General features: G+C 39.8%; 1 protein-coding gene across 1 annotated transcript in view; it reads right to left on the reverse strand.

The window, feature by feature from the left end:
• Nucleotides 1-22391, reverse strand: part of abca12 (ATP-binding cassette, sub-family A (ABC1), member 12) — a 62814-nt gene extending 40423 nt beyond the window's left edge. The window contains exons 1-28 of the mRNA XM_071459989.1: nucleotides 22130-22391; nucleotides 21549-21626; nucleotides 21249-21342; nucleotides 18982-19117; nucleotides 17858-17988; nucleotides 17628-17692; nucleotides 16883-17053; nucleotides 16560-16753; nucleotides 15893-16011; nucleotides 15551-15651; nucleotides 15108-15254; nucleotides 13959-14125; nucleotides 13159-13292; nucleotides 12350-12480; nucleotides 11782-11946; nucleotides 11409-11617; nucleotides 10940-11073; nucleotides 10099-10213; nucleotides 6663-9290; nucleotides 5871-5983; nucleotides 5615-5682; nucleotides 5014-5165; nucleotides 4685-4815; nucleotides 4204-4346; nucleotides 2754-2921; nucleotides 2309-2526; nucleotides 410-1348; nucleotides 73-179 (exon numbers count right to left, since the gene is read on the reverse strand). Of these exons, the coding sequence (XP_071316090.1) occupies nucleotides 73-179; nucleotides 410-1348; nucleotides 2309-2526; nucleotides 2754-2921; nucleotides 4204-4346; nucleotides 4685-4815; nucleotides 5014-5165; nucleotides 5615-5682; nucleotides 5871-5983; nucleotides 6663-9290; nucleotides 10099-10213; nucleotides 10940-11073; nucleotides 11409-11617; nucleotides 11782-11946; nucleotides 12350-12480; nucleotides 13159-13292; nucleotides 13959-14125; nucleotides 15108-15254; nucleotides 15551-15651; nucleotides 15893-16011; nucleotides 16560-16753; nucleotides 16883-17053; nucleotides 17628-17692; nucleotides 17858-17988; nucleotides 18982-19117; nucleotides 21249-21342; nucleotides 21549-21614 (6946 nt within the window). The 5' untranslated portion in view covers nucleotides 21615-21626; nucleotides 22130-22391. The remainder of the gene's footprint in view (nucleotides 1-72; nucleotides 180-409; nucleotides 1349-2308; nucleotides 2527-2753; nucleotides 2922-4203; nucleotides 4347-4684; nucleotides 4816-5013; nucleotides 5166-5614; nucleotides 5683-5870; nucleotides 5984-6662; nucleotides 9291-10098; nucleotides 10214-10939; nucleotides 11074-11408; nucleotides 11618-11781; nucleotides 11947-12349; nucleotides 12481-13158; nucleotides 13293-13958; nucleotides 14126-15107; nucleotides 15255-15550; nucleotides 15652-15892; nucleotides 16012-16559; nucleotides 16754-16882; nucleotides 17054-17627; nucleotides 17693-17857; nucleotides 17989-18981; nucleotides 19118-21248; nucleotides 21343-21548; nucleotides 21627-22129) is intronic.
• Nucleotides 22392-22969: the final 578 nt, after the last annotated feature.

A 22969-nucleotide genomic window follows, 5' to 3' on the forward strand; every position in this document is an offset into this window, starting at 1 on the left:
GCCCTTGCTGCAAGAAGCCTCTAAATGTCCAGAGTCGGAGAGAGAGACAGTAGATCTGAACTGTAATGTTACCTTGAGACTCATTGGCCAGAACTCTGGTGATATTTTTAAGCACAGAGGAGAATGGAAAGCCATCAGGAAGCATATCAGCAGCATTCGTCAGGACATCCATTGATGATCTGGGTAAGATTGAACAAAGACTGTTTATCAAACACAGGTCAATGGGAACAATGTAATGGTGATAAATTAGGCATGGGGTAAGATAACAAACAGTTGTTTCTGGATCTGAGAGCAAATTTAGATTTCAAGCTAGGTACTGAGTTTACACAATACAAATTGGGCAAAAAATATTTTCTCTTTTTCCCCTGATCCCTAAAGCTATATTTGGCCCAGTGCAAATAATACTTACATCTGAAATGCGCTGGGTAGGGTCAAAAAGGAGAGCATCCCAAGGGCAGCATTAATCGTCTCTTCCCGAGAGGCATTCAAGCCCCACGGCATGTCACTTGTAGCTCCCTTCAACACAACACTCAGATCGGGGTTGCCAAAGAACATGTGGACTGTCTCCATGATTTCTCCTGTGGTGGGAGGGGCAGAGATGGCTTTGAACATGGCAGGGTAGTCGATGTAGAACAGGTCTATGAAGTCATCCATGGGGTCCCTTGTTGGCATCAGCGGGGCCTCGCGTCTGTGTCGGATCCTCATTGTATGGTTACCACCCATCATGTCCGGCTGAAAGATACCCTGATGTTGGTCCATGGGTGGCAGAAGACCACTGGTGCTCACCAACTGCCTCAGCATTGCAATTATGTTTCCAGCTAGGTCTTCAAACAGCTGCGTGTTTGCTGGCATGTCCACGCTCATCTCGTTCAGCACAGACAAGAAAGTCCTAAGGATGTCGTACATTTTGGGAAGCACCTGGGTCAGCAGATCAAGTCCAGATGCTTGAGTGGATGCCAACCATGCAGACATCTCTGTCACCTTCTTTACAATCAAGCTTGTGCCGTTGGATGCCAGGAGTTGCTCCAAGGCTTGGTAAACCATAGGCTCCTCACCAAATATTTTCAGCTCAGTTATCAGTTTGACAGCTTCTCTCATCAAGTTAGTAAGAGATACCTCACTGAGTGCTGAAGAATTCATGGAGAAGATGTCTTCTGAGGTGATGTTCACAGAGGTTAGAAAGATCATTGCAACCTGTTTGAGGAGGTCCTGGGATGAGCTGCTGTTTTGAACAAGATAGACGTTGCTCATCATGTGGTACAGTGCTTTCTCCATAGCTTCAATGTAAGGGTGGAGGAACGGGGCCGCACTAAGCAGCTCATCTGAGAGCATTTTGATGGAGGACAAGCTGTAGAGGGGAGAAATTCACTGAATGTCAGGTCAGGTTCATTCTTCAGATGTGTCTCATATAAAAATATCCATACGAATTAGAGAAATTTGAGACGACTGTAAAAACTAAAGCATTTCTATAGACAACGGACTAAAGACTAATTCTCACCAACTTCTTCAACCTCAATACAATGATTCCATAGAGCTCTAATTTTTCATATTTGGCCTGAAGTAATGTTTCTTCATCATCATGCTTTATACTTATTCACACAATTTTCCCATTTCATCCTCAATAATAGACTGTGGAGTCTTTCCACTGTGATCAATGATCTATAACTCATGTAGTCAGGCCTGATTGATTCCCTACGATATGCAGAATGTGATCCTTATCACCATGCCCGGCTCATTATTGCAGTTGGCGCATAAAGGGAAATCAATTTTAAGAGGATGTCTCAGTTAGCTGAATCATGGTTAACCCACTATCTATGCAGGCCTCCCTGTTTTCAGCCAGACTGGCATTAAATTAATCAACTTGAATGCAAATGTGATCACTCCAATTCGTTGTGTAATTATGTATAAATCAAATTAGCTTGACTGGTGCATTGTGGAAGATGTAGCAACAAATGGAGCAGCGAACTCATGTATAGGTGAGTCTGTGTCTATGGGTGTGTATAGAAATGCTGACTCTAAACTAAATTCTTTGGAAATGTATAGAACATTTCCACGGTCAAATAAACTCTGTTAAATATAATCAGACTGTCATGTTCAGTGGGTTTGTTTTGTGGCTGCGCTACATTTTGATCGGACTGCACTGCATTGTCTTCATATTCTATGGCTGCACTGTAGACTGTTCTGTCTGATCTACCAAGGCCTGTGTTGGTGAAAGAAACAGGGACAAAAGTGAGCTATGATGGGTTTCTCAACATACAGTCTTTGAGCACTGTGTCAGCAATGACATAATCTAATTGTAAATAGTCACCTGTTTTGTAACTGCATGTCCTGGAGCTGCTTGTACCAGTAATGCTGCACCTCGTGGCTCAAAGACAGGTCTGCCAGCATGGACAACTGGCTTGAGACAGTCATGATGAGCTGCTCTGTCACACGTGTTGTGTTAACATTGGCTTGGTAGAGAGACTGTATGGTCGTGACAATCCTGGCAGCTGTGGCACTCACAGTCATTGGCCTTACACCCATGTTCTGTACAGAAAACATACAGCAGTAATGAACTGTTAGCAATTGGCAGCTTTCTCTGTGTGTCAACACTGCCACCAAGTGGTGAAGCTGTCAACTGTACATGGATAAATTACATCTTTGGCACACATATTATTTTAGTCCTGTCTGACAAACAAATTCAAAATGTAATATCCTCCTATCAAATTAGTTTCTTAGCAATTTCCTTTTCAATTTAGCGCACATCTACTCACACTCATGTTCAGGTTGGAGAAGACAGTCTGAGATGCAGCATAGGCCTCCAAAACAGGCTGCAGGCTGATATTGCACCACATAGCCATGGTGGCAGGGCTTAACCCTACTGTCTCCCTTACTGGCTCCCATGCTTTGAGAGCTTCACTGCACTTCAATGTGGCATTAGCCTGTGGGGAAAAATGTCAACAAAAAGACAAACGTCTCATTGTGTTTCACACATATTGTTCAGAGAAAACCAGTTCAGATGCAGACAGACACAGAACATAGTGTCTGGGAAACAAAAGCTAGTGGCACGAGGGAAATATCATGATCTCTCTGTTCTTGCAGTTTACAGGAAGCAAAGAAAAGGGCAGAGGTCTCACACAGGTATCATCATTTCACACAGACTGACACAACAGGTACACACCCACACATACTCTATATGCACACACAATGTATGTGTACATGCACTGGGTCAGCTGTAGAGTTTCTGCCACATAATAAATCTCCCTCTAAGTTATACACAAGACAAAGACAACACTTTAATAGTAGGTATACTTTCAGAATGGTCTGATACTGGCTTTCGTATGCTGGTGATGATATCTGCGGATCAGAAAACTATGTTCTGAGGCCTGATAATATGATTAAAGAGTAAACACGACCGTAACTGTGAATGTAATATCACATTTTGGACAGCACAGAGGACTGAAGTAAATTAAATGAGCAATAATATGAATTTAATGTAATGGTTGACATTTCAGCAAACATGCTCTTGAGTCAGTGGGTGGACAAAACATTAGAAGCGCCTCCTGTCCATTTTGTTTGTTTGTTTGTTTTTTGCATACCAACATCCTAAAACTAATGCTGATCTGTGATAAGTCAATATTGGCAGGTTGGGGAAGCATTTGTGAAATCTTTCACTAATTTAATTTGTTTTTTGTTTTTTTTCTTTCATATTGTACATCAGATGGCTTCCATAGAGTCACCAGAAAGAAACACTTCTTATCACCGACTGACGTACATTCTTACTTTTGAATGAGGTGACAACAATCCCGGCCAACATCCAGCCAACAGTTGCATCTTAAGCATGTCATTCAAAGCGTTAACAAGCCAAGTCATACCCACATGTTATGCACGCTTGGTTTGAGAATGACATCTGTTAAAAGCTGTTTAAAGGGTAAATGAACATTCACATGCCTATGCAGGCAGGTGGAACAGAGAGACAGCTACATGGAACAACTCGAAACAGCTATTGGTAAATTAGTTGTGACGCCAAGATGAAAGATAGGTTTTGTTAAATGCAATAATGCGTGAAGATTTCTGCAACAATGTAGGATCTCCCTCTCGCACACACATACTGTACACATGCAAACATGTCCAGAAACAGCGCCAACGTCCCACTGTGACAACACTTAACCACAGTGACAGTATGTGCAAATGTAATCGCTGAGAGAACAGTGGCAGTCTAACCTGCTGAGCGGCCTGCACCGTGTGTTCAATGGCAAACTGCATTCTTTCCAAGAGCTCAGACAAGTTGAAATGACTGGTGTTCACAGACAGTGCAATTTCTCTCATCAGGCTCACCACAGGCATCTGAAGGCTTTGTACCATCACTGTGAGGAAGAAAAGACAGGGGGTTTGACCAGTGTGAATGGCTTTACTAAAAAAAAACACTATACAAAAATACAAACTAAATGAGGCTGGAGAAAAGCAACAATTTATTCCTGAAAAAAATCTAGCAAATAAAGGGGAAATGTTTCAGGTATCTTAAGGTGTGAAAAGTGTGCTTTGCTAGGCATAACCAGACCAAGTCTACTGGTTTTATGTGTGTTTCTAATTTGACATGTACTGCATATACAGTAGGTGTCTTGTTCCATCTTACTCTTCTACTATGAGTGATCACTGAGCAGAAATGTAAGACAATACCCTTGCTGTTAGGTAGTGTTCTTACCATTCTGTGCTTGTATGCTGTTCACCAGACTTCCTATGCTTTTTTCAAACAGTGGGATAACAGATGAGACATTGTGCCATAGCTCTGTCCCCTCAAGGGTTGACAGTAGGGCTTCTAGCATCTTTTCAAGTCTGTGGGAAACACAGGGAATCCAGATTAGGGCAATCCCAGAGGCAAGTGAAGACCAAATAAATAAATCTAGAATTAAAATTTACAATCATCTCACACAGACATACAAAACATACTCGTTAATATTAATATGTTGTCTAACCAGTACAAAATAATTACTTGTTTGGTTTGATAACCTTGTGAGTGGCAACTGCACTTACTTGTGCCACATATTTTGGTCTGCCTCCCCCGTGATCACCTGCTGCAGGAATGTGGAAAGGTGAGCAAAGGCCTCTACAGATGAAGTAATTGTGTGATGTAAGTCTGGGCTTCCCACGACAAGTGGCAAAAGCATGTTCACGAGTTTGCCCATCTGACAGTAAAAAAAGGGGAAAAGTAACAAAACACAAGTTCAGTTTTTCACACATTAATTTTCTTATCTGAGTCAATGCAAAAGCTACAGTAAACTATCCACTAGTCTGTCAAATATGATAAGAATGCTGAGTATAGGGCACACAACTTTGATAAATGATAAGAGCTTGTTTTGTTTTGTTGGACTTTCTGTGATGACTAATGATTCTACATTCAAATAACCCCATAGCTGGAATACAAGGTGTGGTTTGTGACTGAGTGTTTGCCAATGCTGTAGCTACAGAGATGTCACTGAGATGTTTTATCAGCATTTTATTTTTAAATGTAATGTAATGTTTGACTTGCAGACTGTAATGTTTCATTTTCCACACATGAATTTACACTAAAGGTATTTAAAGAAACAAATATAAAAATAATGAACTTTTCATACACATATCTTTAAACACTTACCTGTCCAATAATCATGGGCACATTGTCTACTGATGCACTCTCAAAACTTGCCCAGAGACTCATGTTGCCTGAAATCACAAGATATATTATTCACAAAGTGTCAAACATACAAACATGATCCTCCACATGAAACTTGGTAGAACATTGTGGTACTTCGTGCAGTCTGGCATCAAAGCTTGAATAATGAAGTGCACTCCATCAGAGTTCATCAGGATTCAACATGTCCACCTAAAGTGACACTGAGACTCTGACTTGCCTTGGCCAGACTCCAAGATGAAGCGAGTGATGTTAATGAACACAGAAACATAGGCCTGTGCTGTGCAGTTTGGCGGCAGGAGGCTCTGGACTGTCTTCATCTCGTTCAAAATCCTTAAGAAACAAAGCACATCAATATCTCACATCTGAACATGTCTTATCAAAAGACTGCGTCTGATCAGATTTATTCAAAGGATTGCAGATGGTGCAACAGCATGCAGTCCATGTTTTTGTTTGGTTTAAATTATTCATCTGTAGGGGCTGTTCATTATGGTCAACCGCATGCAGAGGCCTCATGGTTTGTTATCATGGTTATCAACTGGGACACTTTTCCTAAGATTTAAGATGAACACAATCAATTTCCATTAACTGGCTGGTAGAATACCAAGTACCACAAGTACCACAATTTTACATTCCTTTCTTATGATGGCATTACAAAAGCTAACACAATGAGACTAAATTACTGTAAAAGCATAGATTTTACTCCCCAATAGTAACCTTTGGTTGCCTACTCCCTGTTGTTCTTTATTCTGGAGCACCATTTCAATTAGTTTATAATTTCAAGCCCTGTTTAATACCGTTAAAGTAGTCATACGATACAATGGCTGAGTAAGTATCTGGTGTATCGTGAATTTACAGTGATATCATATTTTTAAATTATTTTTTGTAGTTAATTATGTCAATATAACATTGTTTGTCTATCACAGCTGACTTTTACCCACATCATATTTCAAGCCTTTTTCAACAGCAACATCCAATGAAAACGTTTTAGCTAAATAGTAGCATCACTCACATCTCATTCCATTTGTCTGGTCCACCAGCTGTGGAGATGCTCTCAAAATAGGTGGTTGCTACTTTGATTCCAGAAAGCAGGTATACAGCAAACATTTCTGGTATTGTCTGTTGGACGAGGCTCTCAGCTCTCTTGAGAATAAGGAGGGAGATGTTACGTGATGAGGCAAAACTCATGTCTGGTTGGACAATCAGCTTTAACGAATTGTCCACAATTCCCAGGACGTTCTGCTGTACAGAGAGCGGAAGTGGGCCCGTGGCTGTGGTCAGGATCTGCATAGCACTTTGGACTGTTTCCAAGATGGCAGCTAAGAAGTGATCACTCTGTAGGCCACCTGGTTGCTCTGCCGCCATTAGGGCTTTGTTCAGGGACTGGGTGATATTTCTAATCACAGAGAGGTAGGCCAGTTGATCATCACTGAGAAAATTAACCACAGTCTGCAGCAGGTGTTGGATGTCTGTCAAAGGGGTAGAGATATTTATGGAGGAGTTTCCCCATTGGAGCATACTAGTAAGGACCAATGGAACATTGGGTTGTTTCATCCACTTCTGTATGAGGTCAAGGTATAGTTTCATTTGGGTTTCGATGGCATTTAGCATTGTTGTGTTGAAAATTGGCTCTGAACCTGGGATGTTATTCTGAGCCTCTAGGTTGACCTTTATGATATCAAATAAGCGGTGGAGAATCTCAACAACTGTCTGGCCAATTTTACTCACCCCTGCACCATCTATTGGGTACTGAAGGCTGTTTATCAAGACCTCAACCTGGTTACTGACAAACAAAGAGAAATTTGTCTGAGCCAGCTCTAATGTCACTTGCATTTGTGTGAGGTAGAAAAATGGATGGAGGAGCTCTGAGATTGAGCTGTTGCTGGTGATATTTTCCAGCCTTTTCAAGTACCATTCCACAATCTCCAGATACACCTTCTGGGCATACGTGGAGTCCATCATCAAGGTGGTGTTCAAATTGTTAAATGGGTCAGTGTTGGCGATCAGTTGTATCAGACCCTCCACCACTTTGATTTCATTCATGATCTCTGGAGTGTTCAGCTGGTTAAGCTGGAGACTCATCTTGATGTTGGCCAGGGTGCTGTTCAAGGTGTGTACAAGAGCCATGTGTGGATTGGAACTTAAGTTAGCTTGGGTGACATCTCTGAAAGTTGTGTTCACAATGAGTGGGATGAGGGAGAGGATGGCAGTCTCATTACGGAGATTAGGTAGGTGCGTCAGGAAACCACTGACGCCGTTTATCAATCCCATAACACACTGGGCTGTCACCATTGGGTCATGCTGTGGTTCAAAACACTGGCGAGTATTGATAATCTCCATTATATTAACCATCAGGTCATTTATGTTGGCAGCTCCAGCTAGTGCAGCAAAGTTATTCAGCTCCTCAAGGGTTAGGTTTGTCTGTCCCAGTGCATTCTGGACATCAGACACAGAAATATTGGGTGTAGTCATGAGCAATCTGATCAAATGAAGAGTCTGTTTGAATGTTTCCACAGCAGCAGCATCATTTGGGGCCAGGAGGAGTGAGAATAAAATGGATGTAAGTTCCTCATATTCCCGTCCCTCCAGAACCAAGTTGGTTGCAGCTATTTTGATGGTGACAGTACCATTGGCTGAGAGCATCATGCTGAGTATCTGATCGAGGAACGTGAAGATTTCTGAGATTCCAGCCAAACAGTTCTGGCCTGCTGCACATTGGGTCATGTGATCTTGCAGAGCTTTGAAATCCTGGAGAAAGCGAGCAGCTTCTTGTTGGACCGCTGGTGGTAGGAATGCTACAAATTTCTGGATAACAATGTTCTGGGCAGCATCTGGTCCAGCCTGAGTCAGGTTCTGGAGACTCTCTGGGGTGAGGAGGTTGAGAAAGTCCTTGGAAAGCAGGTGGAGGTCAGTGACTTGTGCTGCGCTCAGCTGCCCACTTGGTAACAGGAACTGTTCGATTTTTCGTAGTCTATACAGAGACATCACCAATTCTTGAAGCTGGCGTATGTACCCAAGAATGATGTTAGTTGGGTCACCATTAGGGGAATCCATCACTGTCTTCAGTAGCTCCATGGCACTAAGGATTGCCTCTACAAAGCCTGCTGAAGTTTGGTTGGTAAAAGGCCGGATTGCTTCTCTAAGACGGGCCACTTCGTCAGGGTGGAAGTAATCAGAATAGGTGAGAAGATTGTGCCCCATGATGTGGGGGAGAGCCATGGTGAGATTTCCTTCCAAGGAAAGGAACTGCATTATCAGCCGCTCCAGCTCAGGCATTGTTGGGTCTGTCTCATTGAAGGTAAAAATGTGCTGGTTGAGCCTGCCAAGCTTTGAGGCAATATCAAGCACTGTGGAAACATTAATTGGGCTGCCACTTAGGAACAGAGGCAGCATTGGTGCCAGACCTGTGGACTGTAACAGGTTACTAAGGTGAGGAAGCATGATGTTAGGATTAGAGATGCTGCTGTCAGGAAGGGTGGAGACATTTTTGAAAAAGAGATCCAGGTTGTGCATCAGGTTAATCAGGTAGGCAGAGAGTGCATCTCCACCTTTGATTTCGTTTTTCAAAAATGATGCTGCTTGAAGTTTTAAGATGTCACCATACACATGCTGCAACAGATTCAAAGTTCCTTTGAGACCACTACAAAGAAAAGAGAAGAGTGGAAAATAATATGTTAGAATCTTATAAAACAAGACACAATGACAGTGATAGTTGGTGTTGCAAGTCTTCTATTGGCACTATGCTTAATTCTGCATTTGTGCAAAGAAGCTCTGTGTTTGATCATATTACAAAAGACTAACAATAACAATCAGTTCAAGTTAATCATATAATCCAAGGAATAGTTAGACATTTTCGGAAATGCACATGTTCACATGTTCACTTTCTTGCTGAGAGTTAGGTGATTGGATCAGTACCACTCTCATGACTGTCCTCTCAATATGAAGCTGGAGCCAGCAGTCAGTTAGCTTAGCTTAGTATAAAGACTCAAAACAAGGGAAACAGTTAGTGGGGCTCAGTCCAAATGTCAAAGGAATGTCTACCACCACCTTTGAAGCTATGTTGTATTTTCTGTTTTAATCCATATAAAAGCTGAAGTCGGGAAAAATACATTTTGTGATTTTACAGGGGTTATGTGCTAGAACTATTTCTTGGCTGACCTCAGCTTTTTCATTTTACCAGTGGACAAAGTGGTGCTAGCAGTTTCTCCCAGTTTCCAGTCTTTATGCTACGCTAAGCCAACCTCCTACTGGCTGTAGCTTCATATGTAACAGACTGACGGGAAAGCGCTATCAATCATCTCATCCTACTCTTGACAAGAACATCATGTCAACAGTTGAAAGTCAATAACTGAAAAGAAAATTTAAATCCAAAGAAAAAACACTGCATGCTTCGTCTCCATGTTCACTAAGACATTGTTCATTAAAACGAAACAAGCTTTGTCACTTACTTCACCAGGAAGTCTTGGCTCGGTGCCATCAGAGCCTGGGTTATTGTTTGAACAAACTGTGGCCAGTTCAAACCAGTATCGCAATGAATGGCTAAGGTGAACATGTTAAGAGAACCTAAAGGGAAAGATAAACATATTGCACATATACTTGAATTGACTGTACTTATTTTACTATGTCAGATAAATCATTACTCGGTTTTGGGTAAACCTTTTTGGCATTTAATGAATGAATGTTGCATTATTTGGGTGTATAATTTAATTTTGTGCCATCCGCATTAAGATGCGCACTTTTCATAGAGCTTCAATGGTGCAGCCCAGTGACATTCTCTATTAATTAGTGTACACAAAACCGCACAAAGAAAAAACTCACTTTTACAATTTTTTTTTTTCTTTTTTTTTTTTGTTGGTCATGGTTTACAGAAAATATATTCATTGTGGTGATACACACTTTTAATAACTTGTTTAGTTGTTGTACACAAAGAGAAATACAAACAATTTCCCAGACAAACTGGCTGATGACTATGCATTAAAGCTCTTGTAGAGAATTAAGAACAAAGAAAAACACTACGACATGCTAATTAATCTAATGAATACAACTTGGCACACAACAAAACTATGTGTAAAATTTGTATTAGTCTTGTTATATCTTGCTTCTAAATATCAATACACTTTCATAATAATAGAATTGGTATATAATTAATATAATATATAATATATATATTTCAGCATCAGCATTACATTTCAGCAGCATTTTAATTTTTAGGCAATCATTAGTTTTCCATGGTTTATGCATTTTCAGAGGAGTAGAGAAGAGAAGAGAAGAGAAAGAAATGGGACTCACAGTTTGCTGGCTGAGTTATGACACCAGGCCTGTAGTTCAAAATCCAGTAAACCATATGGAAGTAGTTCTTAACCTCGGGCCACAGTTGACTCTTTTCAATCTTTTCTCCCAAATTCACCATGAACAAGTAAACACTACAAGCAAAGCAAAGCAAAAGCACAACAGTGTTGAGTCAGTAAAATGATAACCAACAGCATGAAATGAGACATTGTGCACAATATCTAAAACACATCATGGTGGAAAATTGAATCCCCTATTCACCTATTTTTTTCATAGCACTTTAAATTCTCTGAAATGGACGATTTGCATAGCCTTGTCAAACTTAAATCAAATTTCATCACTGAAAAAAATGCCTTAAATCTTTTAAGTTCAAGACGTTTTATCTTAAGACTTTAAGACAGAGCACAGTGCCACTGGAAATGGAATGAATGTGACCGTGCAGGTACATAATCAAAAGTGTTTTCAAGACCTTTGTTGAAGAGTCTCTGTGACATTATTGGTGCTGATGTCTGGCATCCAGTTCATCCAGTATGTTCCACCCAGCTCTGTGGCCAGTCTGTTAAAAAACTGTGCAAACTGCGCACTGGCATTGTCATACTTGTGCCACTCAGAGAGGATCATGGGAAGTGTTACGTTGTAGTTTATTTGGCCTGTGATTGTGCTGTACAGCTCTTGTCCCTGTGAAAAAAAAAAAAAGAAACAGAATAAAAGAGCCTCGCACAAAGCTGGAGAAGGATTCATTTAACTACATTCTTCACACAATGAGGATATTTCAAGCAGCATGTTTTTGAACAAAATTGGTACAAACTGAAACTCTTCAGGTGGAGTTTAAGAACTTTTACCTTCTGAATCAGTGGCAGCCAGTCCGTCAGTAGAGCTTGCTGTAGAGCAGAGTTGTTCTGGCAGATTGCTGATCTCCACACGTCCATCTTTATAGCCTCAGTGTTTAAGAGCCACTCAAAGGGAGCCAGGAGTTCTTCACATGTTAAAGACTCAGATGCCAGACTCTAGTGAGGAAAAAAAAAAAAAAAAGAGCAAAAAGCAGCAAGTGATGAGTGTTCCCTACCCTATTCTAGCCTCTTTCATCTCCTGAAGCCATTTTAATAAATTGTACTTAATGAATTCAAAAAAAAGTTATGCGACTCTGAACAATGCTTGGTTACTCAACTCAGCCAAGGTCTTGTTTTGAAGATTTACCAATGGCAGTTACCAATTTCTGAGAATTGTGACTGCAGCAATACTGGGAGCTACTAAGGCTTCAAAGGCCACTGGGCATGAGCAGGCAGACAACCAGACAGATTTCAAATAGACTGCCTAAAACTCAAGTGCCTGAAACTAGAAAAATAAGATCAAGGTTGTTAAGATAACAATTGTCCCTGTAAGAGATTAATATGATAAGATTCAACATACCTTCATAACGATATCTGTCACGCTGTCCAGGACACGACCAATCCAAATGCTTGCCTCAGTCTGGTTTGTCAGCAATGTAAGATAAGTCAATTTGAGTTGATTGGCATCTGTCAGGACATTGGCCATCATTTCTGCGAACCAACGAGAGTGTTATCAACAAATGTACAGCACAGACAAAGACAGGTGAGTTGACTAGTGTCGTATTCAGTGATAAAATGAAATTCTGGATTAGGCTTCGCAGAAAAAGAACATTTTCAACACAACTTTTAAGTCACCCACATGACCTACATTTGTGTTGGAAAATACATCCCAGGGGACTGTTTTTTTCATGAAGTGGTGGTAACTGCTCACGTCCTACTTTAGCACAGCATTTTCTTTATTTCACCCAGTCCCCTGAGAAAGGGTGTGAACTGGTTCCTTTCACCTCCAAGTTACACAATACAGTGTGCACTCCAGTTAACAGCAGTGACTGTGGCAGCATGTGACAAAAAAGTCAGTCATGCTGCATATGGTGAACATAGTATGACCTGTGAGTGTGTTAACTTTTAGATTTAGCCTCTCTGCTCTTGCTCTTTGATATCAAGAGTCTGTGTTTACTGAGTTTGTTTTAGTTTGAATCTTTCAAGCAAAATCTATTTTTATCCTGTTAGGAAATAATGTTGCCTTTGCTTGTGAGTACACACCAATAGGAATAAGAAAGCTCCCTTTCACATGTGTCATATGTTCAAAGCATCATCGTAATGAGACATTTCACATGGTTACCCCCACAGGAGAGGCCTTCCTGTAAGCAGGATGCTCTGCAGTCTTACCTTCTACAGTGTCTATGGTCAGTGTTGTCATCATAATGGACTGAAAGCCAGTTCTGAGGATGCTCTGGAAAACCATGTCCACCTCAGGGACAATTTTCATAATCTCCACCACCACTTGACCAACAGCCAAAAACCTGCCAAAGCATAAAGCCAAAAGATAAAGCACAAACTGTTCGTGTAAGAGTAGACACTAGACCTCAGGGAGAACTGTCTTACTGATTTGTTTACAGGTCTCTTATATTTCTCCTACTGTGTCTAAGAAGAATTAAATTTTTTTATGAACCTCCTCAAGCTGTAGTAAGCAGAGGGTGAGAAAGACAAACAGGTAAGAAACAACAGAAGATGGTTTCCAATGTGATCTTCCTCAGAATAAGGCATCAGATAAGAACAGTTAAAAAAAAAAAAAAAGATAAAGTTGCTTTTGTATCACAAAAGACATTTTCAACACATGTTAAAGGATTCATAAATGTTTGGGAAAATACATCTCTGAAATTTCCCAGACATTTTAAAGGCAAAATTTCCCCCTGTAGTATAAATCTCCACTGTCATAGTATAGTATGGATATTTGTTGGTACACTAAAATAATAAGAGAATGCATTTTGTTTGGCTATCTTTGGTTGTGCAAAAAACATAAGCCTGCCCCCAGTTTTTAAAAACTCCTTCCACTTGTCTGAACGTTTGCGTGACATTGAGGAAGCCCATTCATTTGCTTTAATCCAATTTACTTTTTAATTTTCCGATAATGGGTTTGCTTGACAGCAGATATGCAGTGTGTAAAGAGTGGAATGTACATTACTTACAGTTCCTCCTCGATATTTTGCGGTTGTGTATCTACGCTACGGCGGGCCCTTGTGATGTTGGAGCTTCCAGATCCCTCTGGGGATAAACCTCCAATCAGACTGTGCAGCATCCCTTTGACAAAGGACACGTCACGTGGAGCAACATGTTTACTCCATGCCAGGAGAGCCTGGGAATAATGGTTAATATAAGGTAGGAAAAGAAGGGGAAAGAGATACCAACAGTTAGAGTTGTAATACATTTTACACATAGCAAGTCAATGTTTTTCTGTTTTACTTCTATCTCTTCCTGGCAGTCTCAAATACATTTTGCAGTCACACAATATTGACAGAATGGGAAGAACAGGAAAAACAACCTTCTAATTTGGGAGTGTTCACACATTGTTTAATGTGGTTAGCTACTCTTTTTAGTTTTTAGCCTCCAATTCATTTGCAGGTAGTTGTAGCAAGAAATATTATTATAGTATTTAAAGGTACTTGAATGACACTTGATTATGATAGGGCAAAAATAATTTTGTCCAAATCTAAATTGTTTTTTATTACAGAGTACATAACGTCTTTAAAATGGCACTGTATTGTTGTGATCCAATAAACTGGTTAATCACTAGCACTACACTATAAGTCATTAGCACAAATGCACCATGGCACTGAATCTGTGGGTGTCATGTCTAAGTAATATGACATCATTGCTATATGTCAGCATCATATTACTAATTGATGTTTAGGTGACTGTTTAAGCGAGCACACAGAGTAATCACAGTGTTATATATCAGCTTCTGATTGGGAATCATCTCATCAAAACACATCTACCGTGATGGGAGTGCTTATTGGGTATCCTCGAGGTTTCTATTCCCCAGGGGTGACCTGGGAGTTGCAGTTGCTTGTTGCTATGGCTAACAGTTTTCTTGCGGCTGCAAACTAATTATCTGGTGCACTCTGAATCTAATTGCTTATGAAGGTGGCACTGAGAATGCAAATTAGGAGCTACAGACAAGCAGCATGAGAGTGAGTAAGAGTGGGATACTGAAAAAAAAAGAGCATAAACAACAGAAAAGTACACAGGGATTCCACCCACACATAAATAGCTGGCTGGCTTCTGACATCTGTGTCTGTCTCTGTTGATGATGATAACATTCATCTCATCCAGCCTACCTGCTTTGCCACCTTGTCAGGACTGATCCAACCCAGAAGCATGTCCACAGTGCCTGTACTGCATGCTGCTGTTAGCCAAATTGGGTTACTGCTGTTGTCACACAAGTAGGAACGGACCATGTTCCCGTCCAGTGTCAGGCCGATAGCCTAAGACAGAGAGGACAGTTACAGTATTTATAATGGAACGGACTCTTATTAAAGTAGAGACACATTTAGAAAATAAATTTTCTCACAAATAGTAAAACAGTAGTAAAAGAGTGGTACCACTCTCGTCAACTAACTCTCAGCAAGAAAGCAAATAAGTGTATTTCCCATTAAGCTTAACTCATCCATTTAACTTGTGATCACAAACTCAAACTCATAGATAAGCAGTGTATACCAAGTGATGTTTACTTCTCCAGTACACTGCATGGGTGCAGATAATGACTCTGGGCAACACGTACCTTGTCCAGTGGGATCTGGACCTCTTGTAGAACAAGTTTCACCATTTCACTCAGTGTGTCATTCTGCAACGTGACAACCTCCCCCAGGGGAATGGACACATCTAAACAGAATCATATCACGAGATAAGATTTTACACCCTGATGGTGTATCAACACAGAACTTGACTGACAACATCTCTCTGGAATCAACAGTATCAATTGCATTTTACTGCCAATGCAGATTTATAAAACCAGAAACTACACCTAAGACACATTAAAGCAATTTAATCAAAAACACCCTCAGGATTACAAAGTCTTTGTGGGTGACACATAGAGTATATACAGTACAGCTGCCGGTGCTACCTTTGCCAGGCCAGTTTTGAACATAGCGAATCAGGTTGATGCCTCCAACAAGCAGTGGTTGTACGGTGGAAAGAGAGGCACCAGCCTCAGGGAAATTGCTCTCGATGACATGCATAGCACTAGAAAGACCACGAAGGAAAAACATTAAATCCTCAGAGCTAGACAGGACCTGCAGCAAACAGCTGAAAGAACTAATGATTAGACAAACACACACATTTTTACTCTCCAGCTGCTCTAAATCCTGAAATCTCAGATATTGTTAGATACAAACTTGGCTAGACCTCGTGTTTGAAAGCCAATACCAGTGCAGTATTTCTAAGCTTAAGTCACCAGGGGCTGATTTTATTTTTATTGTATCTCAGCCCAGTACACTGCAATGTAGTTAGATCAAAACAGATTTTTTTAAAGGTCAAAAAATGCTGCAACCACAGCATCAGAGAGGTTCACCTCACCTATTCACTGAAATTCATTATTATCGAAAACACAGGATTAGACATTTAATGACAAATTAATCACTGGTAAACAATGTACCCTGGCTTTTGTTAAATATTCAATGTAACAGTATAATTCTGCCATTCTGTTCGGAAGGTTTTTTTTATTTTCTCGAAAAAACTAAATAAACACATTCACGCAGCCCCTGTTCATTCATTTTGCATTGCTCCATTACCCCTGTATGTTGGTGAGAAGGACCTCAGAGCTGCTCAGCACTTGGTCAACAGAACCTTGAGAGAAGAGCTGGGGAACAGCTAGAAGACTTTCCCACAGTGAGGTCTGATTTTGCAGCTCGTCAAACACCAACACCGCCATCCCAGTCACCATCGCCATCTCCTCTGGTTTAGTCAACATCAGCTGTGTCAGTATCTGACAACCAGAGGCAATTTCAGAGTTAAAAAACTAATAGAAATAAAATAAGTTTGAAGTTAGTGTCATTACACTTTGCTGATAACAGCACGTTGAAACAGGGAGGCAGAAAAACTCACGCACACATACCTGGTTGAGTGTGTCGAGGGAGACTTCAAACACCGTGTTGTTGGACCGGCAGAAAGTGACCACAGCATTGGTGAGCATGTTGGGTGATGTTGTGTTTATCATGGGCAGTGTCAGGGTGCAGATGGCCCTCTTCAGCAGGTTCACTGACTCCACCATGTTGTTCAAGTGCTCCTGCAAAAGATATGATTCATAAGGGTTCAGGTTATCCCAGGACACAGACCATGAAGTGAAGGTATTCTTTCAAAATTCATACAATATTATTTGATTTTCTGAAATGGCAGTTTCACCTTCAAATCAATTTTTTTTTACAGTTTATAGTTCCAGTGTCAACAAAATTTACTATTACAGCAACCAATCATTGCTACATGTTTGCAACCTACCATATTACTAGTGAGTATCACTCAAATCATTTCCAACACTTACATGCCACACAATACAATGCAACATAAAGTATCTTTAAAAAAATACAAAACATGTAATTATGAATAGTTATGCTGATTTTTTTTGAAAATTTCAGCAAGAAACATTGAGTTTACAGGTTTAAACATTAGTTAAGTATTGATGCAACCTTCAATTGTGGAACTAGTACATGTTACAAGTTCTTAGCTTCAAATTGTGTTTTTTAAATTTTATTTATCCCTTGTTACTTCTAGGGCTTCCGATAAAACTTTCATCAAAGAATAAAGGTTCATCTGCTGTTAACAATGAGCTGTAACATTTGACTATGGAAACAAACAATACCCACCTGACCTCCCAGATGAGTGGTATTGGTGAGAGCGACATTATTAGGGCTTCCTTGGTAAGATGGACCTTTAACAGAAAACATATGCCTCACTGTAAAAGTTACCGCAAAAGCCAGTATCTAAGTTACCAAAAAAGGCAAACATGAAAATATTTTGGAAAAGAAAAGAGTCCATAAAGTGTGTTTCTTAAATAATAATAGTTCAACATTTTAGGAAATAGGGGATAACATACCTATAATATTGTTCAAGACCTCAATCAGTGCTGCAGGATCATTGCTGGAGTCTTTGGGGAAAGCAAAGTTGAAAAATTCTCCCCCTTGAGCCAGGTTTGCCAGTGGGGAATTGTTCAGCAGGAGGGTCGACCTGTCACACAGAGTCAGATGAGGTAGTAAGGACCCTTTACCATATTTATGTAATTAAAAATAAAAAGCTTCAAGGATTTGGCCACAGAGCGTCTCATCCACCTTTCTGAAAAGTTGACATGACTATGGAAGTTGGTTTATATTCTTAACTGAACTGGAGTCACCTTACTGTACTCAATCCTAATATTTGAAAACCTTGAAGGTACAACAATAATGAGTTTTTCTCCCAGGAAGATTTGACCATGAGCTACTGGCCGAAACTCATGTTTTGTTTTGTTATTTCTTGTTTGCTTTTCTTGGTTTAACTGACAAATCACTTGAATTTTTCTATCCACTCTATGAAAACAATCTGTGAGAAAAGCATTCAGTTCTAAAAGCAAGTGGAGCAGAGGTGAGATAAAATAAGGGGCAGGACTTTGGCTCTTTAACAACCGAACAAAAGCTTGACTAAAAATCATTCTGCAGTAGGCTGAGGGTCACACAAACAGGTTTTCAACCACCTGCCTCCAGACAATAGCTTAAGTAACAAAAGAAAAATGTTCCATGTCTTTTCCACTCAGTGATGCTGGTTTTGAACATTTTGAACCACAACAAAGTAGACAAGATATTTCAAAAGATTTATTTGTTTTTAACTTTCTGACTCAATCATGGATGAATACGGCTCCATAAAATTGTGGTGGCTTATGATTAGGCAATGGTTAAGAAAACTTCCCCTCCTCCACAGGGGGATGCCTGTTGTTGGTGTATTTCCATGAACACACTGATTAATCATCTCATGTGATGTTGCTATGCTGAGGTGTGTCCCTCCTTTGTGACTCAAGGGTCTTCTGCACAGCTTTAAATACACACCGTATGTTTAAAATGTGGAGGTTTCATGAGGGAGTACACATGCAGTGATTCTGACTGAAAGTATAGCTTCAATAAATATGACTTTGGTGAGATGATGTATACAGATAACAGATAATATACAATCTGTGCTGACGAATGGGGTTACCTTGCACTCCCTGAAGATTTCTGAGCTGGGTCCACCAGGCGTGATTTGTTATGACAGTTGCTGTCTGCATTGCACATGAGGGTCTGCAGGAAAGGGAAGAAGCCTGTGCTGGGTAGGTTTCGGGGTCCCACATAACCTGGAGGAGACATGACAAAGTTGTTCCAGTAATGAGGATGCTAGGAAATATCAGGTCCATTAAGAATTGTTTCAAAATCCCACCCAAACAAATGTTTCAGTGGCACCACTGTAAGTGAGTTACAGGTAGGTTTCAAGCCCAATTATTACATTCAAGTCGATGTCATATCATTAACTATATGCAGGTAGTAGACAAATATGATTTAAACTACATAAACTTTTCAACAGTAAATTAAAGAGGAAAAACATGTTTAACTTTTTAAGTGCTGTGTTTTTCGTTTTTGTTGTATTTGTATTTGTCTTTTAATTTCTTTTTTTTTATGTTTCTATGAATTGGCCCAGTTCAGTTGTTGACTAAGTAGAGATTTCTATCTGACCACAGGATCAGGAGCCTGCGCTAATCTCCATATCACTACCAGAGGGTAACTTATACCATCTTTTGTCAGATAACATTCTCAGCTATTGATTCAATTCAGAACAAAAGAAAATAAAACATGAGATCAGGTTGTAGTCAAGCCACTGTGACCAGACTGACGACATAGTACAGTGCCTCTCTGGTATTCATTCCTGTCAATACAATCTTAGGACGCAATGTTTCAACTTGGCATAGCAGATTGCTCTAAAGGAGAATAATAGCCTGTATTTCAATATGCTTAGTCATGGCCGTCATGGAAGTCATTATGAAACCTATAGGTCACCTGACCTAACTCTGAAGAGATTAATTACATCAGACCTCACAGCTAACATCTACACATGAGCAGCCAATTGTGCAGAATTCATGTGTAGTTTGCATAGCTAGAAACTGCTAAACACTGACTCATGAGAGTTAAACAAAGAATAAAAAGATCTGTATTTAAACTGTCATTTAAGAGAGGGAACAGCTTTGTATCCATGCACTCGAATGGCACTGCAAGTGGCACAAAACCAAAAATGGGAACAGCTTTGTTGTTAATCATTCACAATGAAAACATGGGAGGCACTAAAATCTAGCAGGATACAAATGTTACATTTCAGCACATGAGAGCATTACTACTGTCCGACAATGACAAAAACATATACAGTTAAGCTCAAGTCTCTAAATACAACAGGAGTCATTTAAGGAAAATATATATTATACATTTCATAAGTGTAATGTAAATTATATAATATAATTGTATAATCACGAGGAATGATTTAATAGCTCTAAGTCACTCTGTGAGAAACAGCAGCCCATACTTTTATATTCCATGCAATTAAACTGCAGAGTATTTTCCACCTCCATACAACATGACTCAAGGCCGGTGTCGCTCATTCAGTCTGATCATTTACTGGGGATGGTTTTCTTGCCTGTTTTGAGGTATGGTCCAATACTGTGCCTTTTTTTTCAGCATGTATGGAAACAAACAACCCACTAGAAAGGGGAGGTTGTATTGTTCAGGTTTGCGGGATTGTTTCAATTTCTTAGTGCACACAGGGATTATTAAATTACATGTGAATCCCTGCAATTCATTGAATCTGATCCATCAGAAAAAAACTCAACAAACAAAAGTGGGAGGGTTAACTGGTTACAGAACCAAATTTTACTGATGCTGCTTATAATGCAAAATAATACATACCTTATCACACATATCGACAAAACATAGAAGGATGACATTCTCTTAAAATGATGATGATGCTGTTATTAAATGTAGTTTTGTGAGGTTGCAATTTCTCCAACCAAACCAACTGGAATCATTTAAAGACATGTTTTAAGTGCTTTCAGTGATGGCAGCCAAAAAAAAAAAAAAAATTACTTTAATACTTTGAAAATAAGCTGTAGATACAGAATCTATAAGACATAATTGTAATATTCATAAAGAGTGTTTTCATTGTTGTGTTGAGTTATATTTGCCCAAATAAAGTACCTGGGCAGCTTATAGAGGAGATAAGATAGGCAGGGCTATGATGCATTTCCAGTATGTCACATAAAAACCTTTATTCTCTTTGCTTGCTCTTGATTTTGTTTGTACATTGTAAAGCATCATCCTGTTTGCAATCAAGTGTGTAACTGTTAAGAGCTGTCTTTGTAAAGGAATGCATTGAAATACACATCATTAATTACACATGGACCTGCATCAAGGCACTTATTTGGCACTACACAGTTTTACACTTACATGTATCTTTTACTACTGGAGGAAACTGGATGCGGGTCACAGCAAGGATGATGAAGATGATCAGGGGCCAGATGATGAGAGTCAGGGACCATGCCTGTAACCCAACATATCAGAAAACACAAACTATCCGTTTTTGAAGAGTTCATTCGTTCCAAAATTATGGAATATTCAGTCAGTAAAGGTGCTATTATTAACCTCATATATTGCCCACAATCTTCCCTGGGTAAGGGTGAAGCTGACATTAAATAGAGATCTGTGTGCTCACATGAAAGTAAAATAATAGCGCCTACTGCGACTCACCGGCTGTCTGATAACTTGCAGCCCGTTCTTCCAGAGAAGAAGTCGCAGCTGTTGAAAGAAGGCCATCGATAGAGGAGACTGGAGGGAAGACGCATTATATATACAAAAAAAAAAAAAAAAAAATCAGTCCAGAGCAATAGTTTTTCATTTTTTTTAATGACCACACTCATGCAGGTGAACTTTGTTTCAGACTCTCTGTGTATCAGCATGGTTCAGTTGTATGATGTACATAGATAAGTTAGATTTGAAGTTCATCATTTTTAAGCCGACTAAACCTCAAAGTGTGGAGAGGAACAGAAATTTGAACATTTCTGCGACAAGTGGGAAACTCTATCTGCTGATGACGATGGTGCAAAGTAATCAAAAGCTTCTAAGTGGACTTTGTGCATCGGGAATTTTACATTTGAAGAAGTCTGACATTTCACAATTTTTTGATTTATTTTTTTTATATAATGGCATTACTAAACTGCTTACATACAGAAAGTTATGAATGACAGAAGAATGACTTATTCTTGATGAAACTCATTGAAATCATATCTCATGTTCTCCTGATAACATATTAGTAAAACCACTGCACCTACCTGGCTGCGTCTGTCCTCTTCAATGGTCAAAGGATTTGTTATCTGACTGAAGCTCGCAGGCTTTCTGTGTGGGACATGTCGCTAGGTGACCCCTAGCAGGACGCCCTTTCCATCAGGTAGTTATGGGAGTAAAACAGAATAAATTCACACTCAAACGCACTGACTGAAAAACGCTCCTTCAGTGACTCCACAGAAACTGCAAGGGTTAAATGTAACAAGAACCTGCCCTGTCCCTCAGCTCCTGCTTATGTGGGTAGCTCCACCTGTGTGTGAGAGGGTAAATCTGTGAGAGGGTGTGTACTCAAACAAAGGAGAAGCACATGACTATAAATGAACCAGCACTGAATAAAGCTGGAGAGCCCTTGAAGTGTCTAATCATTCACATATATCAAACTATTTTAATCAAATCCAAATAACCAAAAACTTTTTTTTTAATAATAATAACCCACTAATGTTATATCTAAAGGTCACCCTTGATGTTTTTACATGTTAATTACCTCCTGAGGTAATTTATGATCTGAAATGATAAGCCTCTGAATCCTCCTCAACCATTTTAAAAGTATCTCTCTGCTTTTCAGGGCAATGTCTGGATATCTTAGATAAAATAATAACTGATAAAGATTCTGTAATTAAGAGCTGTAATTAAGACTACAGGCTGCAAGGTTACAAAACATTTTTACAACATTGTACTACACGGGAGAATGTGGATTCAGAGGTGACAAGGTCACAGCAAGCACACAATTACACACCCAGTTACAAAAGTTTGTAAGGTGTTGTTGGTGATGTATGGGTCTCCACAGGGAAAAGTCACATTGCTATCATGTGGGAGCTCCAAAGGGA

The sequence above is a fragment of the Trachinotus anak genome, unplaced genomic scaffold (genome assembly GCF_046630095.1).
Source record: "Trachinotus anak isolate AG129_WGS33_773 ecotype Australia unplaced genomic scaffold, CSIRO_AGI_Tana_v1 ptg000001l, whole genome shotgun sequence".
Lineage (NCBI taxonomy): Eukaryota > Metazoa > Chordata > Actinopteri > Carangiformes > Carangidae > Trachinotus > Trachinotus anak.